Here is a 27652-nt window from a genome sequence, read left to right on the forward strand (position 1 = left end):
ATTCCATTTTGACTATTTTTGGAAATTGTAAATAGGAATGTAATATTAATTATTAATAGAATTTGCGCTTCTTCTTCTTCTAAAGTATGCTTCTGTGTTTTACATATTAATAAATTTCTGGAGCGGCTTGAATTCTCATTGCTGTTTAACAAGTGCTTTAAAAAATTATAAATCTGCATAATTGTTAGTACTCCATTTTTGTACATACTTGATTATCTGAATTTATGATTTAAATTATCTAAGAACTTACTAAAGTATGCTTAATTAATATTATTATTACAGGATTTTTTTTAATCATATTTTTATTGATGTAAATTTACCTCATTAATTTTTATTTAGTAGAATTTCTGGATTTGACATTTTGAATTCTAAAAATACCTAAAGGATTCAAATTCCAAGCGATAATGCAAAAATCACACAAAACTCCTCTGACTTAATTAGAGCCCTGAACACTTTTTCAACTAACAGAAATAAATTCTTGACTGTAATTTTGTGAGAAATGACAGAAGATTAATCTCTTTGTTAAGTTGTGAAGTATCAATACGATGTGTAATCCGAAGATTATAATGCATATTGTAATTAAGAAAACCTTCACTATGACAATATCCTTGCACACTGAAGCCAGTTTTTTATATTTAGCCCGCACTCGAGAGGTACAAGTACCTATAGCACATCACTATCATGTGTGGGATAAATCGCTATAATTGAAATACTCATTTTTACAATTTGAAACAGCAGGTGTTCAGAATCAGTTTTACAAATTTTAAAAATTCACCATTCGGTGGTCTAAAACATGTTCATAAAACTAGAACACACAAAAAAGGGCATAGAACATCACTGCAGTACATGAGTCATGAGTGTGGCGCATCGATACAGAACTAAAACATCAAAGCAGTGGGCGACGCTGTCAGGGTTTTTCTCGGGTGAAGTCAGGCTATTCTTCTTTGGTAGGACCTACTTTTTCCTCGAGCTTTCTTCTTACCTTTTATGTACAAATCCAACTGGGAATTTTTTAAATATTCATTCATTGTTTGTAAATAACACTGTATATATATACCAAAAGACAAAACCATACAAATGCTGTAACGTTTATTTATAAACTTAAAAACTGTAACAAGGTATGAAAGAACTTGTGCACAATATCAGATCACCTATATAGAAACCAAAAAAAAAAAAAAAAAAGTTGTACACAAACAGGGTAAAGGAATTGATTATTTTGGCTTTGTTTGACAGCCTGGTATACGCTACAATAATCCTGGATTAAATTTTTTGTTTGAACCTAGAAAAAACACGTAAAACACACATACACACACACACCCACACACACACACACACATACATACTATCAAAGTACATGGAAATTGTTACATCATACTGTTTATATATGATATATATGTAGGTGCATATATACATATTAATATACATTCACATCATATACATATATACACACCCACATACATATACAGATATATTTATATATATATATATATATACACAAACATATAAGTATATATAAGCTAATAAAAAAGTAAGCGAATAGCATACATTGACTTCTCTTGTAGAAAAGTTAAACCACTTTGATATATATATTATTATTATTAATACCCAAAATTTTTATTAGAAAGAATAGCTCAATATCTGCCTCTCTTACACTTGCTCTCACACTTTCACTCGCATGCTGTACAACGGTACACTGTACAACAGTACACTAACACGAAATGTAGCTTTGGTGGTAAGAAAATATACCTGCACTAGCTTTATATAACAGTCAAATATATTAACATCGATTTGAAATACTGCTTAATTCACAAAAATTCTGGGAAAGACTTGGGGTCAACAACTACTGCTAAGCCTCAGGTTAGGCTTAGCATGAAAAAACCATTGCACAACGCCCTCTGATGGTCGACTACCAAACGCAGGAATCTGGGAGGGTCAGCACCCTTTTTTTTTTAAAGGAGAGAGAGAGAGAGGTGGTGGCTATTTTTAGCACCCTTTCTCCCCTCATTCACACGCCTTGCACACATACACATGCACACACTCTTAACTCCCCTTATGGTCTCACTAACGACTGGCACTGGACATTTCTTTAGTGGAATGGTAGCCGCCCCCTTTGCTGAGCAGGTGCCATTTTGTAACATGTGGAATAAAACCCGCATACCAACCGTGGTTTGGACTTTGATCACCAAACCGGGCGTAAGCGAGGAGGCCAACAACAAAATTGACGTTTCATTGTTAGACTCGAGCATTCATCAGAAGCAAACAAGAAGTGAGCTGGTCCACAATTAAATGTCCGGTTTGAAGATTTAGATCTTTCCAGAATCTTGGCTTTTTTGTGTGTTATTGACCTTGATTATTATTATTAATATATTATTATTATTAATTAGTAGTAGTAGTAGTAGTAGTAGCATTATTTAACGACCAGACAACAGTACGTATACAATGCTTGTACTTGAGAGTGTCTGAACCCGGAGATCTACATTATCACCTGTAGTCGCTTATCACATTGACCACTAGATTCACAACCGGAATATGAAAATAAAGAAACAGAACGCTTTTGACACGGCTAGTTAAAACTAGGCTGCCACCTGGTGACAAAGCTGTTGCCATATTAATTGGCGACCAGCAGATGTTGGTACTGGACCGGGTACGACATTGCATTCAGGTTGAAACTCGACGTCTCCAGACCGAAGACCTTTTGCGTGTCGCCGAGATTAAAGTTCACATTGCCGTTCAAATTACTGCTGCCGATGAAAGCCTTCTCGACGAACGGCAACCGACCGCTTCCCGTCAGGTGATTCGCCGTACGCTGGTCTTGACTGAGGGCCATCTTTGCTGGCACGTGCGAACAACTGGTGCTCACCGGGGGGATGGCGTCGCCCAGATAACTGCCGTTCGCACTGTCGTACACGTTCGATGACGTGAACGGAAGAGCTGCGGGAGAGGAAAGATTACCCTGTGGAGCGAACTGCTGGCCAGAGGAGGTCACCAGGAACGCTGGCTCGACCGACTGCTGTTGAGGGTTCGGCGACAGAGAACGGGCCCGATGCATGGGTCCCGTCGTGGGTGCGCCAGCCGCTGCAGCTGCGGCTGCTGCGGCAAACATGGCGGCAGTGACTGCTGGTGGCGCCACCTGGTGACCTTGCTGCTGAACGGTGACCCTCTGTCTGACGTAGTTGGTGAACTCTGTGGGGGACAACCGCTGCGACCTCTTGCCGCTCGACTTGAGTTTTGTGGAGCCGAATTTCGTCTGAGCGAACGTTGCCGTGGTAAATGTCAACGGAGCCGACGATTTCGGAATGAACGCGTTCACTGGACTCGGAGATTTCGCTGTGGGCGACGATGCACCTCCGTACGGAGTAGTGTTTGACGAGTGCAGAGACAGGGAGAGACCACCCAGGTGAGAGGCAACGTTCTCGATGGGCTGGAAACACTGCGCTTCCGGGTTGAAAGTTCGCGTGACTTCCGGCTCGGGACCTTCGTTTGACTGATCCGACTCGCTGTAAAGCACCTTGACCACCCCTTTCTCTCCCAACCTGTACGACACTTCTCCCGGATCGATCCACATGCTCAGGTCCTGCGGGAGGTTCTCCTGGATGTCCCGCATGTGCATGCCGCTCTCTCGCGCTGCCGCCTCGAAAGCAGGATCCAGAGGAAGGGTTGTCTTCAAACAGCGGAATCCGGAACCTTTGAACGGCCTCTCCGGGTACCAGTGACCTTGGAATTTCCTCCTCAACGCCTTCTCCAACTCTTCTCCGAACTGGTTGACGCGACGGCGGGGTAGTTTGTTGTACAAGAAAGATATTAGGAAATTGAGCGCTACGCGAATCTCCACGTGCATTCTGTCCTTCCTCTCCGGTTGTTGTTTGTGCTCTCTTGAACCGACCACTGAAATCTGCAACAAAGAAACACAATTTCAGTGCACAGATATTCACTCAGAAAGAAAATTAACTCACAGCAAATCACGCGCTCTAAGAATCCCACCCTCACACTTTTATTATCTCTTACTCGCGTTTTGCTAAAAATTAATGCAGTAATAACAACAACACGCGAACACCAAACTTGGTCTGATTATTGGTGACTGTTTGGGACTAATTAAAAAATAATAAAGAAATGAGAAGCAAAAACTTCTCAAACACTCCGTAAAGATTTTAATTAAAATATTAAATACAATAAACAAATAAGGAATATCTTTTTAAAAATTCTTTCTGAAAAACGAAATAATATCAGAAAAAAAAAGCTTATACCTTCCACTGCATAAATTCATGTCATCTTTTCAACTTGAACAGCGAGATGAATTTTGATGAAATTTTGCAAAACAAATTTAACTTAATTTTACAATTTCATATTTTTAATTGGAATTTTAATCAGAACTTTGAATTTAATTAAAAATTTTATTTTTGTGTTTTATACGTTACATAACATGCCAGATTTCGTATGTATAACGATGAAGTAGCAATTTTAAAGTTGCTGCGAGTTCAAATCCCTCCCTAGGCACTGATGTTTGGGATTTCCATAAGAATCTATTGTATTTGACTCCATTTGCAGAGAAAGAGGGAGTTGAATATGATTCATACTCCTCTTATATCGTACCATAGTCAGAAGGAGTAGTTTCTAAATAGGTTATACGCACTTCTAAAGATATTTACAACCAGACTTTCCCGGCATGTATCTATTCTCATCATTTTTATAAATAACTCCACAAGAGGTATATAGGCTGGCGTCATATCTCGAGGCACGTGCGAACACATTATCACAACAAACTGCCACACATCGCATGCAAAAGATGAAGGAACTCTCTTTAGATGGCCTACCAAAAACTCACACTTCTAGTCGAGTCATGCAGCTACAAATACTTCGCATAGAATGTCAAAAGATTCGAAGATAGAATTACAAACATTGACTGAGAATGCTGAACAGTGCCAAACACAGAATCAGGAAAAATGCCATAGAAAAATACGAAGCCCAGTTGTCAGGAATATGTCATAGTACTAAGTTTGGAAATATTTTTTCCTTTACAAAATTAGAAATATATACTATCTACAATAACAATTTAATTTCTAATAAATGCATTTTCTGTTCCTATTAATTGGGTTACAAGATCATCCAACAAAACCACTGATTTAAGAAGCTTATATTGGTTCACAAATATTAGCTTGAATCTATCTGTGGCTGGTGATGATTGATCAACACATCATCTGTCTGGTGACAGTAAGTGATCTGTCGCTGGGGATCAATATTCCTCCATTTTAGCGTCAAAATTAGCGGCTTGTAGCTCTGGTTTCACATATTTCTGCGGCAGCGGTTGGGGGTTTACTTTACTCATCTCCATCTGCGTCTACTGGTCAACATGTTCTCCCTACGGATGATGTGCTATAGTTCGTCATCATTACAGCTACATTGCAAAGACTTGGATTTGCATTACGAACAAGAAAGTAAAATATTGTTGGGAGCTTCTTAACTGAATGTGAGTTAGCCTAATGGCTTTTAGAACCATCTGGTATACTTTGGAGAACTCATATGAAAATTTCCAAAAGCGGTGACTGAGATTTTCATTTTCATACAAGATTCCTACTCTAATCAAAAAATTGGCACAACTAGGATGAAGTTCGTTTTACTTCAACCTGGCACTGAATAAGTGCCAGGTTGAAGTAAAACCAAACATATGCACGCGTACAATAACAAGCCCATCTTGATAATCATATTTAAATGAAAAATCGTCTCCTTTAATTGCATTAATTACCTTCACAGTCTCCCTTTGGCAACCACGCATGAATTAAAAAAAAAAAACATTTCGACTTATTAAAAATGTCTTCAGACTTGCAATTGAAAAAAATGCACGTGTTTGTTTAACACTTTGCAGATAACAGTAACAAGTTTCCAATCCCAAATGATTACAGCTGGAAACAAGGAAAGTGGGAGAAAACTATCTATCCTAGTTCGCGACAGAGCCTTCAATAATTTCCTATAATCAAGGGAAAACACCTGTTTTCAAAAAAATCGACAGTAAAAACTAAATGAATTAATAAATACTTTTTTTTAATAACACACCAGACTCTATTATGAAGCCGTCAGTTAAAAGCCCTTAGGCATCGCATGACAATTACTTGCTATATATATTATTATTTCTCAAATTCTAATCTAGTGTTGATGAATCTATTCTTACCAAGTAATTAGATGATCCGAAAACTTCCGGCTTAAAGTTAAATAAAAAAAGAAACCCAAGACGTTAATTAGATGAAATCGATTTTTTTTATCAACTCACTGCAAGCTCATCGGTAGCCGAACTTTTTCTATGGTGAGCAAGAATGAAAAAGCAACTAATCTAAATTGATTAATGTTATAAATACTTGATACGTCACTATTAATATGAGGGACACCAGTTCCTTCGAAACGTTCCATACTGAATCCCTTTATAATCAAAGCTAACGTCTTTAATGTCTTTTGATCCTATTATCAAGATAGGCCAATCTTAGTAGCAGAATTAATTCTAATCCGTATAAGCCACTCTTTTTTATTCATAGCCCAAGCGTAACCTAGATACAGAGAATTTTAATGATGTGGTATATTGCCAAAGGGATTATAATAACTATAAACATCTTCGTATGGGTGGTAGAGAGGGTCTGATCCTCTCGATCTCCTTCTCAAGATAATGAAGTCGTAAAATTAGAAAGAGTGTTGACTGTCTTTATTTTTATATCGCTCTCCTTTCCCTGGGAGTTGGATTTTTCATTCCTAGAAGCAGACGCAAATCGACAAGAGAACACACTCAATTTACGGGCATAATACAAATCCCATAAGTCTGAGTTGCTTCCTCATAATTGCAAATAACAACAAGGAGCGTGATGTTCTGGTTCTGCGATACCCCATTGCTACCCTAGTGAAATATAGGGATCTATTCAACCCAGTTTTGTCTTTAAGAGCAAACTAACTGATATAAAAATTGTCCTAAGTAATGACAGTTCAACAAGTACTGAAGAGTATTGTCTTCGAACTTCGTAAAAACGTGGGCTGAAAAGTACTGTCTTCAATGTCTTTAAGCCTAAAACAGATTCAAATAGCGGTAAGTTTAGTAATGATCAAGTGAAGTAGGTATGCAAATGATTGAACAGGCAGTTTAAGGAATTAGAAAAAAAAATTCTTAGGCTACTTATTAAATACTCGCAAAACATTCCCATGAAATAAATATCGAAATGCTCTCACTATAAGTCGATATGACCCATTTGTGAGTTTCTGTTGAACTATGCGCGTAAAATTATTTTTTATCTTATATTAAGCATACAATTTCTTCTAGACAGTTTAACTTCTATATGTACACTGTATTTGTTCGGAAATAAAATATAAAATTTGAAATTTTTGAACAATTTCAATTTTTTTAGGCTAACTAGATATTTTTATTACCAGTGTTAAAAGAATTAGCAAAGCAAGTGTTCTCTGCCAGGTTGGCAGGAAAACGACCCAGAGGAAGACCAAGATATAGGTGGATTGATACGGTCCAAAGTGCTTTAGACGATAGAAATATAAGATCTGATAATGTTGGAGTCTTGACAAGTAACAGACTGATTTGGAGGAAAATTGTAGATAGGAAATTAATAATGATGTAATTTTTTCATGTAGTACTATCATATCCTGTACACCCCTTTGAGGATACATGGCACGGATTTGATGATGATGATGATGTGTTAAAAGAAATCACTATTACATCTTCAAAATCAATTGCAGCTTAAACTGTCCTTGTTAAGCAGGTTAGCCGAGTGGTAAAGTATCTGTTGTGTGTTCGAATCCTGCTTTGGACATGGATTTATGTGATGGGATTGCCACTTTAGAGTTGGAGATGAATCTCGTCGCCAGGCGTGAGACCTTCATCCCGATTAATTACTAGAGACCACGTTTTGACTACTGCGTCACTGACAAGTAAAAACAAACAAAGAGAAAGAATAAAAAATTAAAAGAAATATTTAATTCTTATCAAAGATGGTGAAAATCCACATATATTTGTGAATTTTTCTATTGAACTTTCCCTTTTAGCAAACCGTAGAAACCTCTGCAGTAAAGGGATAGAAGACTTTTTTCAGAAAACTGCAAAGATTAACGTCAAATCACATGAATGCGCACTTATATTTAGTTAAATATAATCCTTGGAACTTCAGCCCGCAAAACTAAAGGGATGATTCTTCAACAAAGTGGGTAACATCCGAAAACAGAAATATTTTATTTTCAAGCAACGGGATCACGATTTCTCCATTTGTGTTCAGATAAAAAAAAAATCTAAAAAAGCTAAAACAAATAACTCGGTAACATAAAACGTTCATCGAATAAAAGCTTATACTCACGTTCGTGACTACCCTTCCGTGGTACCAACACCGAATCACTGATATCCATTAAGAAATCAGCCTTTAATTTCGCTTTCTACCACTAGGTGTCCCTCGGGATAGCTATCGTCGGACGAGAGTTGGCTGCCAAGCACAACCGTGCTTCGACATAATCACAGCTCCAGAAGTTGTCATTATTTCATTAATAAAGTTGCTCGTGCTGCAACTGGGGTTGCCTTGGTAACAGCATTAAACGTGATTGTGGTGGCCTAATTCAGATATGTCAAGCGAGAGATAGGAAGCAAAAAAAATCAAGATAGCGAATAGTTTAAAAGATTTTTTTTCCAATCCCTGTGATCTCCATACCCGAATTACTTTAGACGAGGACAGGTCATCTTTTCTTAGAGATCTGATAAGATCCTGCTAATGACCGAAAGGTCGTGACCACTAAAACCATCAAAGAAAATTCACATTTTTTTAGCAATGCCAACATTGACAGACATTAAATATTTATAACTCATATTCTGAAATGTTTTACTCTCTTTGGAAAGAGTCATTAAACGATCCCTAATAGAGCGATAGTTAAATTGGACAAAACTAATAACACATGATCATAAAAATGTTTCAATCTCCAACAGAAGAACTAAGTAGCACACAAATCTATTGGAAGACACCTGGTTAGCAATAATTCATTACTTTTTTTGGATGAAGATAATATTTAATATTCTCTTAAATCGCAGAAAGCTGTGATTTAATACGTTTAAGAAATTTTCTGTTCAAAATTTCATATACTCAAATTTTATGAAAGAACAAGCTAAAATCAGCTTTAATAGACGTCCATATTTTCCACTGTACACAATTTATTCAGTAGGACAGCATTATACTGATTTTCAAGTCATCCTTTAAATATAATTTAAGAAATGATTTTTTTTCAAGTATGGATTTTTGTAATATGCTAGTGCTTAATAATGTTTTATAAAAGTTTATCCTTTAAACGCACTACAAGCATTTTATCCCTAAATAGAATAAGCCTTAGTATTGTAGGCTAATATCATCCTTAATAAGATATTTCTTGAACAGATCGAAAGTTTGTGAAATAGGCTAATGTTATCCTTAATAGTTTTCTTAAACAAATCGATGTTTCCTGAATAGTCTAGGTGCTCTCATCAAGAATTTTTAAAGAAGCCAAAATTTCTTCAATAGGCTAATATCATATTTAATAAGATATTTCTCGAACATGCCGAAAATTTCTGAAATAGGCTAATGTTATCCTTAAGATTTTTCTTGAATGAGCCAAAATTTCTAGAATAGGCTAATGTTATCCTTAAGATTTTTCTTGAATGAGCCAAAATTTCTAGAATAAGCTAATGTTATCCTTAAGATTTTCTTGAACAAATTAAAATTTCTTGAATAGGCTAATTTTATATTTTATAGGATTTCCAACGCCATTCTTTTTAGATATACTTATTATCGTTTGGCATTATCTAAGTCTGCATCTATATTTCTAAATCCCCATTGGGAGGTTCTTGTGAAGATGAATGACACCTCACTTTAATATCCGCTTGTTGCTAAACTAAACACGTGCGTGCAGATCTTAACCATATAAAGTTTTGTGTCATTTTTTCGTTCCTTTGAGAAAGTTTCATCTTCATTATCTCCATGGATACGATTTGCTTAAAAGCAGACACGAATCAAGAGATAAGAGTCACTTAGCAGAGGAAAAAAAATCTTTCATGATGATACAAACACTTTTTTTAATTAAGTCGAAAGGCAATGCGTTCTCTCTCTCATTTTGCCACGTTTCTTGCAAGTTTTTAAGCAGATTTTTTTCAACTTCCCGAATATGTGAAACCTTTACCAGAAACGCAAGCATTTCTTCACGAGTAGAATCGCTTAAACTGCTTAATTAAAAAGACGTTAATGCACACTCGAGCACTTAGTAGAAGGATGAATTCTTACATTTTACAGTGGTAGGGAAATTTGCTGATTGCAAGTTTTCGTGTGAGTAGCCCACTTGCAGACCTTTTTCATTAAACAATTATAATGTTGAAGAACAACACTAGATGGCGCATCCTTCACACGTTTATTAGTCTGGAAGTAGTCTTAAAAGTATTTAATCCCAAAATAATTGTTGCTTTATAGGAAGAAAAAGATATTTTGAATTTTTTTTTTTTAATTAAGAGATTAGTTGAAAGAAAAGCGAATACAAAACGAGAATTAGCGTCGAAGTTGTTTGAATTTTCTACTTATACTTTTTCGATGAATTATAAAATGCAACAATTTTAAATGTCGAAAAATTTGAGTGTCAACTTCGATGCGCGTTCGGTGACTACTGGTGACTGTTTGAACTCGTTTGAAAGACTGTCAGCAAACTAGAGAAGGAAATCGAAGAAAAAAAAGGATTAAGTTTGTTATGGGTGCATTGCTAAATTTGATTAAAAAAAAAGGAGATCGTAAGTAAACATTAAAAAAATGGATGAGAATATTCTATGAAATTAAACACACCAACCGAAGCTAGAACTAATACGACTGACGTGATATCTATCAGCTTTGTGATAAAAACGATGCACAAAATCGAGCTTTCAAGACCAGATTTTATTGTGAATATTCAGAAAGATCATTAAACTTCAACCTTAGGATTAATGTTTCCGTTCACGAACTCGTGCACATTGATATTTAAATCGACCAATAAACCATGCGCTGTTGATATAGCAACATCAGATATACAATTGACTCTGTATATAGAAAACAACAGTGCAATCGATACTGCTGTGTATTATTGAAATATCAATTTCCATAATATGTGATGTTCGTCATAGCTTAAATAGCGACATCTGGTGTTCATCACCGAAAACTGAAATCGTATTGGGTGTAAAACGTTATCTTAAAGGAATAAATGCGGAAAAATAGTCGATCTCTAGGACATCTTCCTGGTTATTGGATAACTTGCTGTACAATTTACTTTAAAAAACATGTGTCTTGCTAGCGTCCCACAAGTGTCGCCACTGGTCGTTTGCCCTTTTACTGAAGAAGTCATTGTCGGTAACCGTGAACATAAGATCAAGGGCATAAAAAATCGATGACCCAATTCGCCTCCGTAACATTGTCTGGCTTTGAAAACACCCATCCTTTAGTTGTACGTAGGCACATGATCGATGTTTGTCATCGATGAATATAAAAATAAAATCAAAACAGAACTTTGTTTTTAATAACATGGATCCATAAAATCATTGATCTTCTAAATTATTTGAATCTGGTTGAAACAAACGGTTAAGTCAAATGGTAAAAAAAGAAAAAAAAAGCGAATGGACAAATATAGATAAAATCAAAACGCATCTTTAATTTTAATATTTCCTCAAAACGTCAAAAGATGGCACTGTGATAAGCAATACTAACAAAGAGCGATGTGGCGAACTTAGATACAAGCTATAAACTTTTTTTTTCGAAATGTTAAAAATTAGGGTCATAAAAAAAAATAAAGCGATCTCTTATCTAGTCCAAGTTTCATTCGATTCTCCATTGATGATGGCTTCTCCACACAGCACTGAGGTAAAACAGAAAAGCTATCTATACAGAGATATTGATTTCCATTTTGAAGGTCAGTCGCAAACGACTAGGCGGATTCAAAGTGACCTTGGCACACTGTTTCTGCCTGAATATCTATTCTGTGTGTGTGGGCGCGTGTTCTCATCACATGCGCACAGACCAAATGACATCGGCAGAGGAGCAAATATATTTATTCCACTGACTGGTCAGACTAGCACTTTGTAGCATCCTAGAACAATAAGCGAATGATTAGAGTATGTGGCATTGTGCCAAGTATTGATCATCCGCGATTATTACCGAACTATTGACAGTTGTTTTTATTCACAGTGTTCCTTTTTATAGATGATTTATATCCACGTATCCTAAACAAAGGAGAAAATTTGAAAGCTTATATGCGAATAGAAATTTTACAATATTAATGGATACAGAGAATATTTTCAATATATATGTCAATACAGAGCATCTTCTATTGACATGTTAGAGAATATCTCCGATTTACTTGCCAATACTTTTGCCAAAACATTTGCGGTGCATGCATCGGTATAAACACTTTGATTTATTTGTGGAAGTGGAAACATTCCCAATCTGCAGTACAATATGCCAACCAACAAGCCAAGATCGCCAATTTATATAGCAAACGCAAGAACTGTATTTATACATTAGTATTCGAGGGAAGAAAATTACCTGGTAGACCCAGATGTTCTTGGGTTGATGATATAAAGAAATGAGTAACAAGAGCTATTAAGAGATCAAAAAGAATGGTAGAGGATCGTACACTCTGGCGTACCATGATTGCTAACCTCTAAATTGGAGAAGCTACTTTAAAAGAAGGCTATTACACGTCGAACTGAAATAGAAAATAACATAAGTGGGCGGGACGTATGTTGGTTGCCATGCCAACATATTCAGTATGCCAAAAATTATACACCAATGCCAACAAGCTAATTCATATCTTAATAACGACTTTAATTATCCATCTTACTGATAACAATTTTTTCTATAAAATTTTCTCCGTTATCCTTAGGAATTTGCTTCAAGACTCAGGGTAATTTTGCCAATAAAATATCGCCAATATAAATTTCCAATTTCAATGTAATTTGCTTTGTTTTGTCTATTCATTTTAGTAACGGACTATTTTGCTGCTTAAGATAACTATTTCTCATTCTGTCGACCATCCTCGCAAATAAGGAGCGCAGTAAAGATGTTGTTAAACAGCTTTCAGAGGAGGAAATAACTCATTCAGCGAACCCAACAGAGCCTCTTGCAAAGATAATACCACCAAAGTTAAAAGGTTTCCCGACTCTTTGAACTTTCCTAATTTCTCTTCCAAGTCCCATCTTTCTCTTCTTATTAGCTTGTCGCGTTTGCCAGGCCAACCTTTTAACTATTTGTCACAATTGAGCAGCGATAAAATATCCTGCCATTCACTTTAGCTAAAAGGAACAGAGAATTTTCATTACTCTAAAGCCCTTTTGCAGTTATCAAACACCACAGTGTGTCTAAAATCCGGTCTGTCATGATAGCGATAAAACTTCTAATACGCCACAGGGAGCAGAAGCAAGCATTGTTTGTCATTGAATGCTAGCCCTTTCTCTAGCGCTCCTGTTTGTCAGCTACAACAAAATGTACGGTGGTTCACAAGGGACAACTCTCTTTGCAGAATTCGATTGTTGGGCAGATGTTTGTATAAGTATGTCATGTGCTTGGCGAAGGACTATTGATTTATTGACAACGTAGATATATTTTTTATTTGTCTTTTCGTGGATGTAGCGTGCTTTTTTTGTGTCGATACTTAGAATCAAGCAGTACTCCTATTGGATTTAGAAGTAATTCGTTTATCGGTTTTGAAACTTGCATCTTAGTAATAGTTAAGACATTTGCACTAAATTATAACGGGATCTGGCTATTGTCCAAATTCTATCCGATTTGAGATTTCTCCCATCTAAACCGTTGAATTGGATATCCCAAAGGTTAAATGTTATCCTACAGTGTCCATCTAGTTGAATTTTCCTTCGTGGTATTTCAACCTATCGTTGCCATGGCAACAAATGTTTCATTAATAAAACAACCGTAGCACACACACAAAAAAAAAGAGTATTAAAAAAAGCTTATGCATGGGGAGCGTAGCTACCTAAATCGACCATGACCGTGTCTCGTTGCAGTGTCTGGCTCAAACCATCGCGTGCCTTGGGACGCTTATGGCGATATAGCGTTCCTTTTTGTTTTCCCTCCCCTTTCCCCCCATCTCCACATGCGCTCTCTCTCTAGCGACACCACGAACTATTTCCTTGTTTGAAGAATAATGCAAACAACTAACAAGATGAATGGAAAACAATATCCAAACACACGTCAGGGCTAAGCAAAGCTAAACGAAAGCCTTCTAGAAGCCCGCAGCATATAATGGTAGACTAGTTCATTTAACTGAAAAGGGGAGAAAGGTAGAGGGAGGGGCACATTTTCAAAAACTATGTATGTAATGCCTCTTTTTAGAATATTTTCTTAAAATAGATTGATATCGGCCCTCAATGTTCAGCTTAAAAGGTGACAACAAGGTCAAGTGCCCTTTGTTGAAGACCACCAAATGTTATCTAAGATATTTCATCTTTTTACGTGATTAGAGTAGATGATAAATGGAAAGATCCCGATATGGAAAAGGTACGGGAGCAGAACATGTCAAAGATTAATGCGGCCAGAACACGTATCTCCTTGGAAAGTGATTTCGAATAAAACTACAATTTCAATTTACTCGGTTCTCTCCCTTTAAACCAAGGAAAATAACTTTGGGTTATGTACTATATAAAATCTGTAACTATAAAAAGGATGGAACTATTAAAAATTAATTAATAATTTCGAAATATTTCCTATTTTTGAGAAATAATAAAAAAAAAATATTTTGAAATTTCATTTCAATGTTTAGGACACCACTTTTTTTCTCTATCTTTTATTTTATATAGACGATTGTGGGAAATATGTTAATACATCAAATTTGACGTATTCTCTCTGACTGAGCACTTAAATTAAATTTAGTTTTGAGAGTGTCTAATATGGGCACGCTATATAAGCATTGAGTGTAGTATTCATCAGATATAAGCATTGAGTGTAGTATTCATCAGATAGCTGGCATAATCCCAATTATCCTTTCCACTGTACAGTGAGCGAATTTGTCATAATTGACTACTACATTCTGGTTATTATGCTGTGTCTCTTACGACCTACTCCCAAGGTCAAACTGATGCGTATCCTATTTTAGGTAGACCATTGATTACTATGAAATGAAAGAAAAAAATGTAACAATTACAATTTAAAGTAACGTATTTAAATAGATTAGTTTATTTTTCATTATATATATTGTGAGTATAGTTCAAGAGTTTTTTTTTTAAATAAATTGTTCATTATTAATTCCTGATCATCTCTTTTAACAAATATTTCAGGTCTATTAAATATCAAATTATTATTATTATTATTATTTATAAAATTGTATTTTTTTTTCTAAAATTTAGTTTGTTCGATGGCTGAAAGATGGCGCCACGAGAGATTTTATTTAAAGTGCAGTGAATCAAACTATTGTATGACATACAAAGAAAACAATTTTTATAACCCTGAAAGTTACTTAAACATTAGCCTTAAATTAGACTAGTGTTACTTACATGAAGCATGACAAATGAGCTTACGTAAGGTGGTAACACTGCAATTTCGTGATTCCGCAGTAAAAATTAAATAAATAAAATGAAAATAAGCAATAGGGAGAGCTGAAGGATGCCACAGTACACCAAGAAATATTTGAGTTTGGAAGGGGGAGAGAGAGTTTCCTTAGGCTTAACGGAATGATAACAGTTTTAGACACTATCCTCTTTCTCTAGTATGTTACATTCTAACTATAATCTACAAGTTAATTCTTGCTAACCATTAACAATTATCTAGTAAGACTTATCGTTTCTATGTATCGTTCAGCACATCCTCGAAATTATAGTCTTCCCAATCTAGTAAATATTATCTTGGAATGAAAACTATTGAGTTAAGATGATGAAGGAGATTGATGAGACTGGCTTCAAGTGAGTGCTAAATGTCGTGTTCCGAGTATTCTTGGACACACCCGGTCGGTTACACAATATCTGTAGGTTATCTACTGTTTCTCTAGTTTTTCACTTACACGCAAAAGCCAAGCATGAACGCACTGTGGTAGTAATTACATGAACTGCAAGAATAACTCATGGATTCATAGATCCATGAGCTATTCTTATAATTATTATTAAACATGAGATTATTAAACTTCCAACTTCTCGTTGGAAGTTTAATAATCATTTCTATGCGTCCGCCTGGTTAGCCTAGTGGCTATGCGCTTCGCAACCATATGTATGGGAGAGGAGTATCCTGGGTTTCGATTCCCGTTGCCGACGTGAAGAGCTTAGGGATCTTTCTCAGACATAACCAAATTAGCAGGTCTTGGGCGTGGACCTCCCCAGTTTATCTGGGCCCCGTGAACACACGAGATACAGCCATAGACCGAGATACAGAGATATACCGGGAGACATAGGGCTAGTCACCTTATCCTCGGGATAAGGTGACTTAGAAGAGCTCGTCAGCTCTGTAGCAGGCCAGTAAGGACTAATATGTAGTAGGGAGAAGAAGAATTTCTAGATGCATTTTTATGTAGTATCGCAATGGAATTAAAATCACCTTACAGGCCATAATGGATCAAATACGCATCCCCATACGTTTCGTATCCATCATATATTTCAATGTAATATCAATGGTATTACAATTTTAATAAGCACTTCGCATCCATGATAACTTGAACGTGTATGTATAGACATCTTGGGCGGTAGTATGGTTAAGATACTTTGATTGGACTTACAGCGCTGTCTCTCCAAGAGAATAAAATTAAAAATACAAAATAAATTGTATTTATCTTATATAAGTAAAATGATGGTGTCTTTAATTTTTATCGATAATTATTAAATTTTATTAAGATTATTTAATGTTTTGAATAAAGAATGAAAAATAATTAACACTTTTAGTGTTTTTTTTATAAAAAAATTTGTCAGTTGAAAGGATATATAGAATGCCCGTTATTTAGGATATTTTTAGACCTCAACCTTCCTTCTTAATTCAGTGAGGAAACAAAGGATAAGCAGTCATCCTTAAACTTTTGCGCGCGCGCGCACACACACACACACATTCAAGAACAGAGATCGTATCTACTCATTTGACGTGCTCAGCCACGAGTAACTTTACGCTCTGGATGTGTCGATGAGGCGAAGATTAGGGAAGTATTTCAACAACACGTGACTCTTTTGCATGATGTGACGTTCGTCCAAATATTGCAACGAAGACTCCAATGCGGCGCGAAATGGCAGAGGTGGAAAAATCCTGACCCATTCGTTTATAATAATGCGCTCGATAAATCAACTAATGGTCGCCTTTCGTAGTGTGATTTGATTTCTTAAATTGGAGGTAGAGGGCGCAGTGCTATATACCAACCATATGCATCTATAATACACGCATTGCAATGCGCAAAATATAATTAGAAAACGCTACAAAAATAGAATTTATTTCGATAAAATGTAATAATCGGTGTTAAGCCTGCTCCAAATGTAGCCCTGCATTTGAGAACTGAAATAGGTTTTCGCCGTTCGTTCTTTTAAACTGTACTATCATTAGTCTATTTCCAGGTCCAAAATCTGTTTATACGTTTCGATTATGTAATCAATAGAGTTTGTTTCATCTTTTAAACTGTATATACCCTTCCTATGAATAATATAAAACAAGAATATTCTGCGGATTATAAATAATTCTCTATATCTGAATCCTATATATATATTTCTTCAAGACGTTATATCAAGAAAACCAAGATTAAAAATTACCGTTGCCATGGAAACATAACGTCGCATCCATCTTATTCAAATATCAAACAGTGAACGCTTTACTAGAATTTGTAAATCGATCCGAGACTAATTTAATATTAATCCAACCCCCGGAAAATGTGATCAATCCCTTGACTTAAAGGATGAATCAAATAACACACAACAGTATTTCATCTGAAGTATCCTAATGTTGCGTTTGCTCCTTTCTATTGGTGATATGCTAAGGAATGTTATCTTATCTCCAGTAAGTTAAGCTCCCGCTAAAAGTTTTAATTAGCAGCTGTGGAAAAATGTTTCGTTTGTTTTATTTAACATTTCGATTATTAACTTTGGATTTATATAGGGCTTAATTTCTAAAAGTTTTACATGTTTAAAAGTTACTCTCCAACAATTCTGACATTCTGTGGATGAATAAGACACTAAGAATAGTACTATCTGAGTCGAGTTTCTCGCTGTTCTGATTTGCATTTAAACTCATTTGACATCAAAATTATGCCTGCTTTTATAACGTGGAGAGAAAGAAAGAGAGAGATAGAGAAAAAAAAAAGTGTTTTCAAATCTACTGTATCTGCATTGACTCAGATATCGCACTCTTCAATAAAAATAATCGGGGATACTTAAAAGCCCTTTAAGACCCACAACTTACCGAAATTGGCGTTCATAGCCATAATTTTAGGATAATGTGGTTAATCTTATTGCTAAATATACACATTCTTGTGTGCGTGAATTGCGCGCGTGTTCTCCTGGTCGGTATACATCACTGAACGTTTATAGGTCACTGTTTTTTGTTTTTTTTGTTTTTCTCCTCCGAGATAAAGCGATAATGAACACGCTATTATTAAGCATATGTTTTCTTTAGTTAACATCAAGGCCTAAAATATAATGTTCTTCAAAGCATAAATTTTGTGAACTGAATTCGTTTCCATAGGAAACGAATTCAGATTACATAAATGCAAACCAAGAATATTTATACTCCTACAGAAATAATAAATTTCTCGAGAATGGTCGATTAGACCAATGGTTCAAATAAAGGTCATGTCATTGTAAAAATGTATATCGTAATATTTAGGTTTTAATGTGTTCCAAGCGTATGTAGATGCGGTACATTTCTTTGTGTATCGCACTTAAGGCAATAATGTCTAGAACTCTGTACATTTCTACGTTTTGTAACTTGGATGAACTCTTTAGATTATGCGGGCAGAATTTTTAAGTTGTGTACTGTATTGGGAAACAGAATAAACTGGCTAACAGAATGTACTCAGTCAATAACGAATATCATTTATTGAAGAGTCCTGGGTTCGAGTCTCTAGAACCCAAAGAACCTTTTTAGCGGTTTTTTAATTGGAAGGTGAGTTGGTCGATCTCATACCGAGGGTGAATTGTTTTTCAAGACAAACAAGCTAGAGATTACATGACATTAACAGACATAAAACTATGAAAATAGAATTAACCACCCTTAGTCAGGTTTCTGTTAAGCCAAGTTACTTGGCCCAGCAGGCCACTGAGCCTAAAACAAAAACGAGGATTATAATGGCAATGGAACGATTTAATGAATAGTATGAGGAAGGATAAACCTAAAGAGACAGTTTATGGAACCCCACCTAGAAGACTAGGTCCTATTTCTTATTTATAAATTTAATTTTTTTTTTAATTTTTTCATTTTCTTTCGATGCATCTGATTTATAAAGCGTATCGGAGTCCCCAATAATAATTGGCCCGAATTTCCCTCAGAAAATGCTAGAAAGATGAATTAACCAAAATAAATAAATAAAAAAAACAAAAACAGATTCCACCGTAATTAGGGTATGGCATCAACGCTTAGAAGCAAGCATTACTGGTATCATGAAAGTCACAGTGAGAAAATGATTTCAATTCTGCAAATGCATATCTCTAGAGGGCGCTCTACTATAGGCTTTGATTATCTTAAATACAGAATTTAAATTATGGGACTCAATCCTATAACATTTTTTTTTTCACACGAAGTAATGAACTTTGATTTGTATCTACCGGTAGAGGGAAGCACTATATGAACCGATCAAAAGTTTGTAATCCTGATTTATAAGGTTGTGAGCTCAGTATCTTGACTCTTAAGTGCTGATAATCTCAAAGAAGAGATAAGATATTTGATATTTTAAGGATTTGTGATAAGAAACTACCCTTAAAAAATAAAAACAAAATTAGCAAATTCTTTCCCGTAGTATAGAAACTCTCTGCAAGTTAATTAATGAAAATAGACTACATATAAATAGCTGTTTTTCTTTAACTACATTTGAATAAAATATTTCAAAATTAATTTGGTTAACGACAATTTCAGTTAATGAAGGCTCTTGTTTGGTCTATCAAATGAATGGAATTTGTGTTAATAGGCACCAAACAACTAAAGCTATGAGTCCAGTGCATTACTGTTAACTGAGAATGTGTTCTACGGCCAGTGTGTCAAAGTTTGCTGAATTTTGATAATATTTGTTAAGTGCAATTTTTACTATCGCCTAAAATATTCCTAAAAAAGCCGTGTAGCATTCGATTTGTAGTTTCTATTTGCAAAGTATCAACTTTGCAATTTATAGAATTATACTTAAATGCAATCCGAATAATAAAAAAAGCAGTTTGTCTGTATAGTGATTAACATTTTCAAGAGTTTGTTTATTTAGTAATACTTTATTTGATGTATTGACGATTCAACTTTCAAAACTCTACCATAATTTCTTAGCTTCGAGTAAGTCATACAAGATTTTTCAAAATGCAGAGGAACAAAGTTCTGTGTATTACATTTATGGAGTACTTTTCTTCACTGTTGACATAGAAACAGTAATAGAAGACCGACAATTTCGAGATAAATGCTGTTAATAGAACAGCATTAATCTCGACCCGGACTGTTTTTTTTTTTTTAACAAATACGTTTCTTGGTAAATGTACCATGTGTATCATGCAGATTGCCTTGACAAGAAAAGAAAACAGACAATTCTTGGCCTGGAATATACAGATATTTTTACACCAATGATTGTATCAGCTATATTCAGATACGATGCAAACTAAATCTTACACTGCACGATAACAATAGGAAACTACTATCAATGGCACGGTAAAAGACTATTGAACCATTGTTCCAATACATTGAACAGGATCGCTATCTAACAGCAGTAATTTCAACAAGATGGCGTTACTGTTCTACTGATTTAGAGACACATTTGAATGTCTGGGAAACTAGATCCAAAAATTCTATTATTGCCTGAGTACAGACCTCCTATAACCCTTTCATTCTCCTTATTATGCATAAAACCACAGAATATATACAGAATATACTAAAAAATTTTAAAAATAATAAAAATTTTTAAAAAAATCATACTGCCAATGAAGGTTATATAATACTCTAGAAATTGCACTCAACAAAAGAATAACAAATGTTTAATTATATTTTAGTAACAAATATATAAGTTTCAGAATAAGAACTGAATTTTGTATACATCTTGTACGCTTTATGGACATCTAGTGTGTTTTTCCGTCTGTCACGTCTTTCATCTCTTGTACTAGTTAGCGGTTTTGATAGATTTAAATTATTTATTTTTCCAGGAGTTCTCTGTATATCTTTCTATATCAACTCTTTCTTCAAAGAAATAATAAATAAATAAAATAAGGAAGGAAAAGTAGATTATTCTGTTTCCATGGAAACAGACTATCGGTCTTTCTTATTTATCCCTTTGATCAGTGAAGAATTTGCCCGGTAAGAAAACACCACTGGACCCTTTTTTAATATAAATAAATAGTCACTTTGCATAATTCTTTTTTTTTTTTTTTGTTTTGCAAAAAGTTCTTTTGAAGTTCTGTAAATTTTATCCCCTCTTTGGTAAATGAAACAAAAAAAAAAGTTTTCTAACATGCAAACCATGTTGCTACATTCACTAGATTCGGGGAAAAAAGGCGACGAAAAACAAAAGAGGAGAGAAAGAAAGAAGGGGAAAAAAAAACACTTAACATCCAGCAGTGTGTGCTCCGACTGCACCAACTCCCAAGAGAGACAAAATGGAATCGACGTGCCCAAAAGCGCAACCCGGAAATGGTAAGAACGAAGCTTCCAGACACTGCCTGCCAACGATCAATAGAGAGAACTGGGCCAGCAGCGGCACTGGGAGAGAGATAACAGCGGAACACCGAAAATCCCAAATAACGTATCCCAAACGATTGGTAGCAGTAGATGGGAGGGGGGGGGGGAGAGACTATGGAAATGCGCAAAAGAAGGGAGGGGGGAAAAAAGGTGGTAAAAAAGAAAAGCATCATCGAAACACCTAATAAACAAGCAACACGCAAGGAGGGAATCATTGTTAAGTGACTCGGATAGCTGTGGAGTTAAGGCATGATTACTTCCTCTACATTAAATTAGTATCTCTGTACCGATAATTGCATCTCTTCTAGGAGAAAAAAACACGAATAAAAAATATCCAGTCATTCTACAAACAAAGCAAAAATATCTCCATGGAAATACAATCACCATGGAAATAGAAATCGACAACAAACGCTCATTAGATTTGTTGTACGCGTATGTTGAAATGTATCGTCTGCTGGCACCACAGTCATGCATTGTTGGCATGAGCCACGTTTCCCTTTGTTCTGAATGAAAAAAAAAAAAAAAAACTTTATGAGTTGTTCGTTGCAGAGGAATAATAATAAGGGAAAAGATTACAGAAAAATAATAATTCATGACAGAATTTGAAATTATAAATTTTATTATTATTTTTTTTTTTTTTGAGGAATGATATTATCGGTACATAACAAGTGTACATTCCTTCAACTATCACAAGGGTACCACCACCCAGGAATAGACACCGGAAGATAGCATAACATTCCCTTTGCAACTTCACCAGCTGAACAAATACAAACCGATTCAAATTGACACGCCAATATGTGACTTTTAATCTGATCATGTTTCTAAGAAATAGCATTAATTACTCAGCAGGGAAAACACACTTGCTTGGAATGGCAACTAATAAACTGTCAACTACAACAAATCTTGTTAAATCGTCCTTCAATGACCTTGGCAGTAACCTTTAAAGACCGTGTCGTTTTGTTTAAACATTTCATTTAGATATCTCTTTTATCATGCACCTGCTCATGCGCACTCTATTCCCCAACACACACAGCGAAGCACGTGACTTCCAGCTCTTTAATTGTTACCATGTAGGTTTCAACAATAGCAAGCACGTTCACAACAGATCATATTTGCGCTGGGAATGTAATTAAGTGGAAGTATTTTGCATTGAGCATTTGTGAAAACGACATTCGCGTGAAGTGAAATCGACTAGAAGTTTTGACTAATTATTATTATGGACAATAAAAGCAAACAATATAAAATTATTGTAGTGTGTATGTTTAAGGATATTTCAACTTATGACAAACTAGAAATGTTATAAATAAATAATAATATTTAATTGGAAATATAATTGGCACAAAAATTACCTTAAGTCTTATTCACTTTATAAAATTTCTTGATAATTAAAAAAATATATAATAAAACATTTATTGAATACTTTTGGTACGTATCTATCAGATATAAGAACTCAACACCTTCTGAATGTTTTATAATTATCAAGTAATATTTTTAATCTCTCTGAGTATCACAAAGATAAAAATTTTCAACAAACCTCTATTTGCACAAACTGTTTACGTACTCAAATACACAAATAATTGTAACTTGGCGAATCATTTCAAATATTATCTTCCATTGTTCCAGAACAAAAGCGATCTATTTTATCAGTTTTATAGAGCTGTCCAATGTGTAAAAGTGTTAGATAAACGAATCCGTCTAATGAAATACTTTCTCTATTATAGTATTGCATGTGATTGTATTTCCGTGGGTTTTTAATTACAGATTAGTTTTAAAATATCTGAAGTCGAGTTGGAAAAAAAAAAATGTGGGCATTTAAGGAAATATAAAAGAAAATATTTCAACAGCCTGCGAGTGGAAAATTCTACAGATAAAGTTATTTTAAGCATTGATTAGGGGGAGGGGGGGGTATTCTCTTATCGCTTGATAAGTTTGACCTCTGGTTATCCACTATAGATAGTCAACCAATCGAAAAAGGGTGACAGGAGGGGAGAATTTCTGTTATTTCAAGGCTACTTAATGTCATTTGAATATACAACGATCCCTCACTCTCTATTGAATGATCCTTTTGTATTCGAATAGGGTTCCCATTTTTTTTTTCTTTTTTTTTTTTTTTTGCATCTTCCCAAGCTGTTTTTCTGAGTCTCGTCAGGATCCAGATGATCTATCTCCTGCATTTTTGGCACCTTCTTTGATTTTCACTGTCAGCTGAAATATTTTTGGCTTGCAGCTGAACATTTCTGTATGGCCTTACGTCAGCAGAATTCTTTGATGATGAACTGGACATTAGCGATGAGGAGAAAATACTCTTGCGTGTATCTCCTAGGAATTCGCGGTATGTCTTGTTAGAACACAGGTAGCGAGCTTGATAGATGACCTACTCAGTAGCTGTCTGAGAACGTCTATGGCATATTTGATCACGTATTTCTTATATCGAAAGAGCTTAGAAAGTGCCTTCTCAGTTGTTGTTATCGCTAATAGAGGGATGAGAAATGCGATACAGAAAACTGTAATGACATCTGTCTATTCATGACAGAATAGGATATTTCTTCACTTTAATATAGTCATGTTTCGATGGAAACTTAAGTCTGCAGTTGTTTTTACCTGAAGTATTGGAGCTGTTTAATAAATACAAAGATCACAACGACTGTCAACAATAGTAGTAAGGTACAGAAAAATAACAGGTAAAAAGGTTTGATCCAAAACTAGAACTAATACAAATAAGCAATATATGTTACGATTTAAAATAATAATAATAGTATAAATATATACTAGGTGGCGCTACTACATCAGAAAAAAACGCGCCTGAAAGCAGAAACTTACTTAACGTGATTACTTTCAAATAGATTTCACCGGACGTTGCGCCATCTGGTGACCAAAAGGTTGCCACATAAAATTATAACTTAGTTTTTTTTTTTAATCGTATCCTATTATAAAATGTGCTTATTAAATCGGTTAATAACAATACAGAATCAATATAAAGTTATTGTGCATTAAAAATGAAAAATTTAAATGTCAGTTAGCTGTGATAAATAATTATTATACACAAAAAAATCTCACTCTTCCGATTAAATCCAAATACATGAAAGGGTTGTCAAAAAAGGCCATTCTATCACCTTTGCAGAGAAAATCTAAAATAAAACAATACAGGTACACAATATAAATAAATTCCCGGTTATCATTTTTGTTATTCAACAGAATATAAAAACACAAATGAAGGAAACGAAATAGAAAAACAATTTCATTTCCTTGTAAGATACTCGAGGCAACCAATGAGCGTGTTTCTAAACTAGTTAATACTTGTTTAAACAGCTTCTCAGATCACACACACACACACACGAGCCAGGCGAAATAGAAATACAAAACTTCTACGGTGATCAAGCATGCGAATATTCTAAACGGACGTTCTTTTCTCCGCACAGATAAACAAGAAGGAAAACACACCATCCAGAATATTCTCCGGTTAAACCACATTAAAACAGAGGCTGCCCTTCCAAAGTCCAAAACAATCCGTCACATGAGAGAATGTAGGACGCTAAGGCACAAGCGGCCGCAAATCGATGAAACAGCTGACGGAGACTTCTTACGGCTCAACACTTTACGGTTTGCCAGCTTTGAAGGAAGGTTGGAAAGAAAAACCAGTCGGGAACACAAATCAACCGCACCACACCATTTACGAAATTAACACACACTGACAACACTTCATCCGTCTTACGACTAAAACTACCTTTAACCCCCGATTTAAAAAAGAAAAAAAAAACTTTTAAAATCCAAACCTCTTCAGGGTAATCAATAATGCGGAACTGTCGGATTCCTTACCTTGCAGTTACTCCAAGCAGGAAGGGCCGAGTATGAGGCCCATACGGACAAACAGACAGACAAAAGCGGTACAAAAATAGAAAAAATAGCCACTATACAATCCTGTACACCTTCCTCCCAACACCAGGCTTCCGACCTTTCTGTTCGACCTCTAGCATCGGCAGCAGTTCCATTAGAACAGTCTTTCCCGGTTGGTTGTATTCCTCCGCCTCACAAAGTAAACCCTCTCGTTGCTAAGTCCCTTAGTCGGTGAAAAAATGTCCTCGGAAGGGTTGTCGAAGAGTAGACGAACTTCCTCTTAAGGTGACGATCGGTTTTGGGGTTGTGTAAGCTCCTTTCGGCGGCTTGACAAGTGAAGCGTTGCTCATTAGTCGTGTCGGGCGCTGTAAGTCTCCGCCGCCCGCTACACCTACATGTACACTCCAGGCTTTCCGAAGGCTTCCTCGTCGTGCATGACGTCCGCTTTAACAGCCCGACCAGCTGATGTTGAGGGAAATCACTTTTCCCAAGATGCCGTCGGCCTAGTGAGAGCTGAAATAAGGTCAAAGGGGCTAGCGAAAAGAAGGCACAGTCGTCTGCGTTTAGTCGCATTCTAGCCATCGCTGTTTCTAACCTTTAAAGGTGGAAATGGCTGCGTTTTAAAAACAACAAAAAAGAAAAAGAAGTGTTTACATGCAACTGTATAATTGTTTTAATAATAACGTCACGTTTTAATTATGCCATTCGCGAGTTCTTTGTTTATGTTGAAAAGTGAGGTTTGCGTGAAATGGGGAAAAACAGAACGAAAGAACATGGGAGTTCTTTGAGGAAGTTTCGGACATAAATAATTGTTGTTAAATGTATGACGTCATTGATTAATCACCTTTTATTATTTCTACTTCTACTTGCATTAAAGTGGAGGATTTTCTATGGGAACCTGAATTCAAATCACGATCGTGATCACACTTTTTTTTAATCCGGTTTCGAACCAAGATCATGATCGCGCTTTTTTAATCCGGTTTCGAACCAAGATCATGATCACACTTTTTGTAATCCGGTTTCGAACCAAGATCATAATCTCACTTTTTTTAATCCGGTTTCAAACCAAGATCGTGATCACACTTCAACCATGAACATCATTAAGCTTGTTCTTGGATTATAGTCACAAACATGTTCGAACTTGAAGTCGGATTACAACAACGAATATCATCCGACTGGTATCGAGATTCAAAACACAACGGTCTTGTGATTTGCATTGAAATCTGAGCATTGATTCAGACAGATCAATTGCCATCATTACAGCTGGGTAATGATGGCAATTTGTTTACTGATCGTCTTGATGCACTTCAATCGCTTAACTACAAAATATGTTAAGCAGTTTTTCTAATAAAATTAACTCCTAAAGATGTCATCGATCCTCTTTCTCTTCTGTCAAACATGATTCAGTCGAGAGTGTTTGACAGAGATATCTTCGGCAGTCGTACAAACATCCAATCGGATTACATCCATTGGCGAAGCAAGCACACGACAAACAGGTGAAAGCTAACACCTGCAGTATTCATTACATTAATCCCACCCAGATAGCCACGGTGTTTGGCGAAAGCACTTGGCTGTCTAGCATTACTGGATATCAAATGCCCGTCTCATTTATTAGCTTTTCCCTTATGGACCCGTCTTTCGAAACCCGCCAAGGATGAACAAGTAACTGCATTTTGCTGGTAGGCCCACACTTTCCTGTTGTCATGGTAACGGCTTAAGCGAGATATTTATAGTCCTGATAACAATGTTTCGCCACCCACGGAGAACATTCGAGTACGATAAATAACTCTTTATGTTCTCATATGGTATTGAAAATGAATAGCAGGTTAGGGAGAGAAAACAAGAAATTTCGAACGATGTAAGTATCGCCATAATCCACCAAAGGTAATCTGACTAGAAGTATTTCAGTACTATTTAGTCACGATATTTGTTCATTAGTCAAGTAAGTATTCATTTCGTTCATCAGTTAATTTTATATTTTAATTTCGTGATTATTC

General features: G+C 35.6%; 1 protein-coding gene across 2 annotated transcripts; it reads right to left on the minus strand.

Moving 5' to 3' along the window:
* Positions 1-1072: 1072 nt before the first annotated feature.
* Positions 1073-26225, minus strand: LOC150108012 (protein Tob1-like). 2 transcript variants are annotated; one of them, XM_090415511.1, is made up of 2 exons: positions 25638-26225; positions 1073-3892 (listed from the first exon to the last, which is right to left on the minus strand). In XM_090415511.1, the coding sequence occupies exon 2, from the start codon at positions 3836-3838 to the stop codon at positions 2609-2611; it is 1230 nt and encodes a 409-aa protein (XP_090271637.1). In that variant the 5' UTR covers positions 3839-3892; positions 25638-26225; the 3' UTR covers positions 1073-2608. The 2 variants fall into 2 exon arrangements, with proteins under 2 accessions (XP_090271637.1, XP_090271636.1); XM_090415510.1 differs by lacking the exon at positions 25638-26225 and adding an exon at positions 24879-25078.
* Between the last annotated feature and the right edge of the window lie 1427 nt (positions 26226-27652).

Source organism: Typopeltis vanoorti, chromosome 3, assembly GCF_054136105.1.
Source record: "Typopeltis vanoorti isolate ZY-2024b chromosome 3, IOZ_Tvanoo_1.0, whole genome shotgun sequence".
In the NCBI taxonomy this organism is placed as follows: Eukaryota; Metazoa; Arthropoda; class Arachnida; order Uropygi; family Thelyphonidae; genus Typopeltis; species Typopeltis vanoorti.

What these genes read in the sequence shown, in the direction of transcription:
- LOC150108012 (XM_090415510.1), bottom strand. Translation starts at nt 24,926, where the DNA reads ATGGCCTTTTTTGACAACCCTTTCATGTATTTGGATTTAATCGGAAGA. An exon ending in ATTTGGATTTAATCGGAAGA is followed by an intron (nt 3,893 to 24,878) that starts GTGAGATTTTTT and finishes TCTTTGTTGCAG; the next exon opens with ATTTCAGTGGTCGGTTCAAG.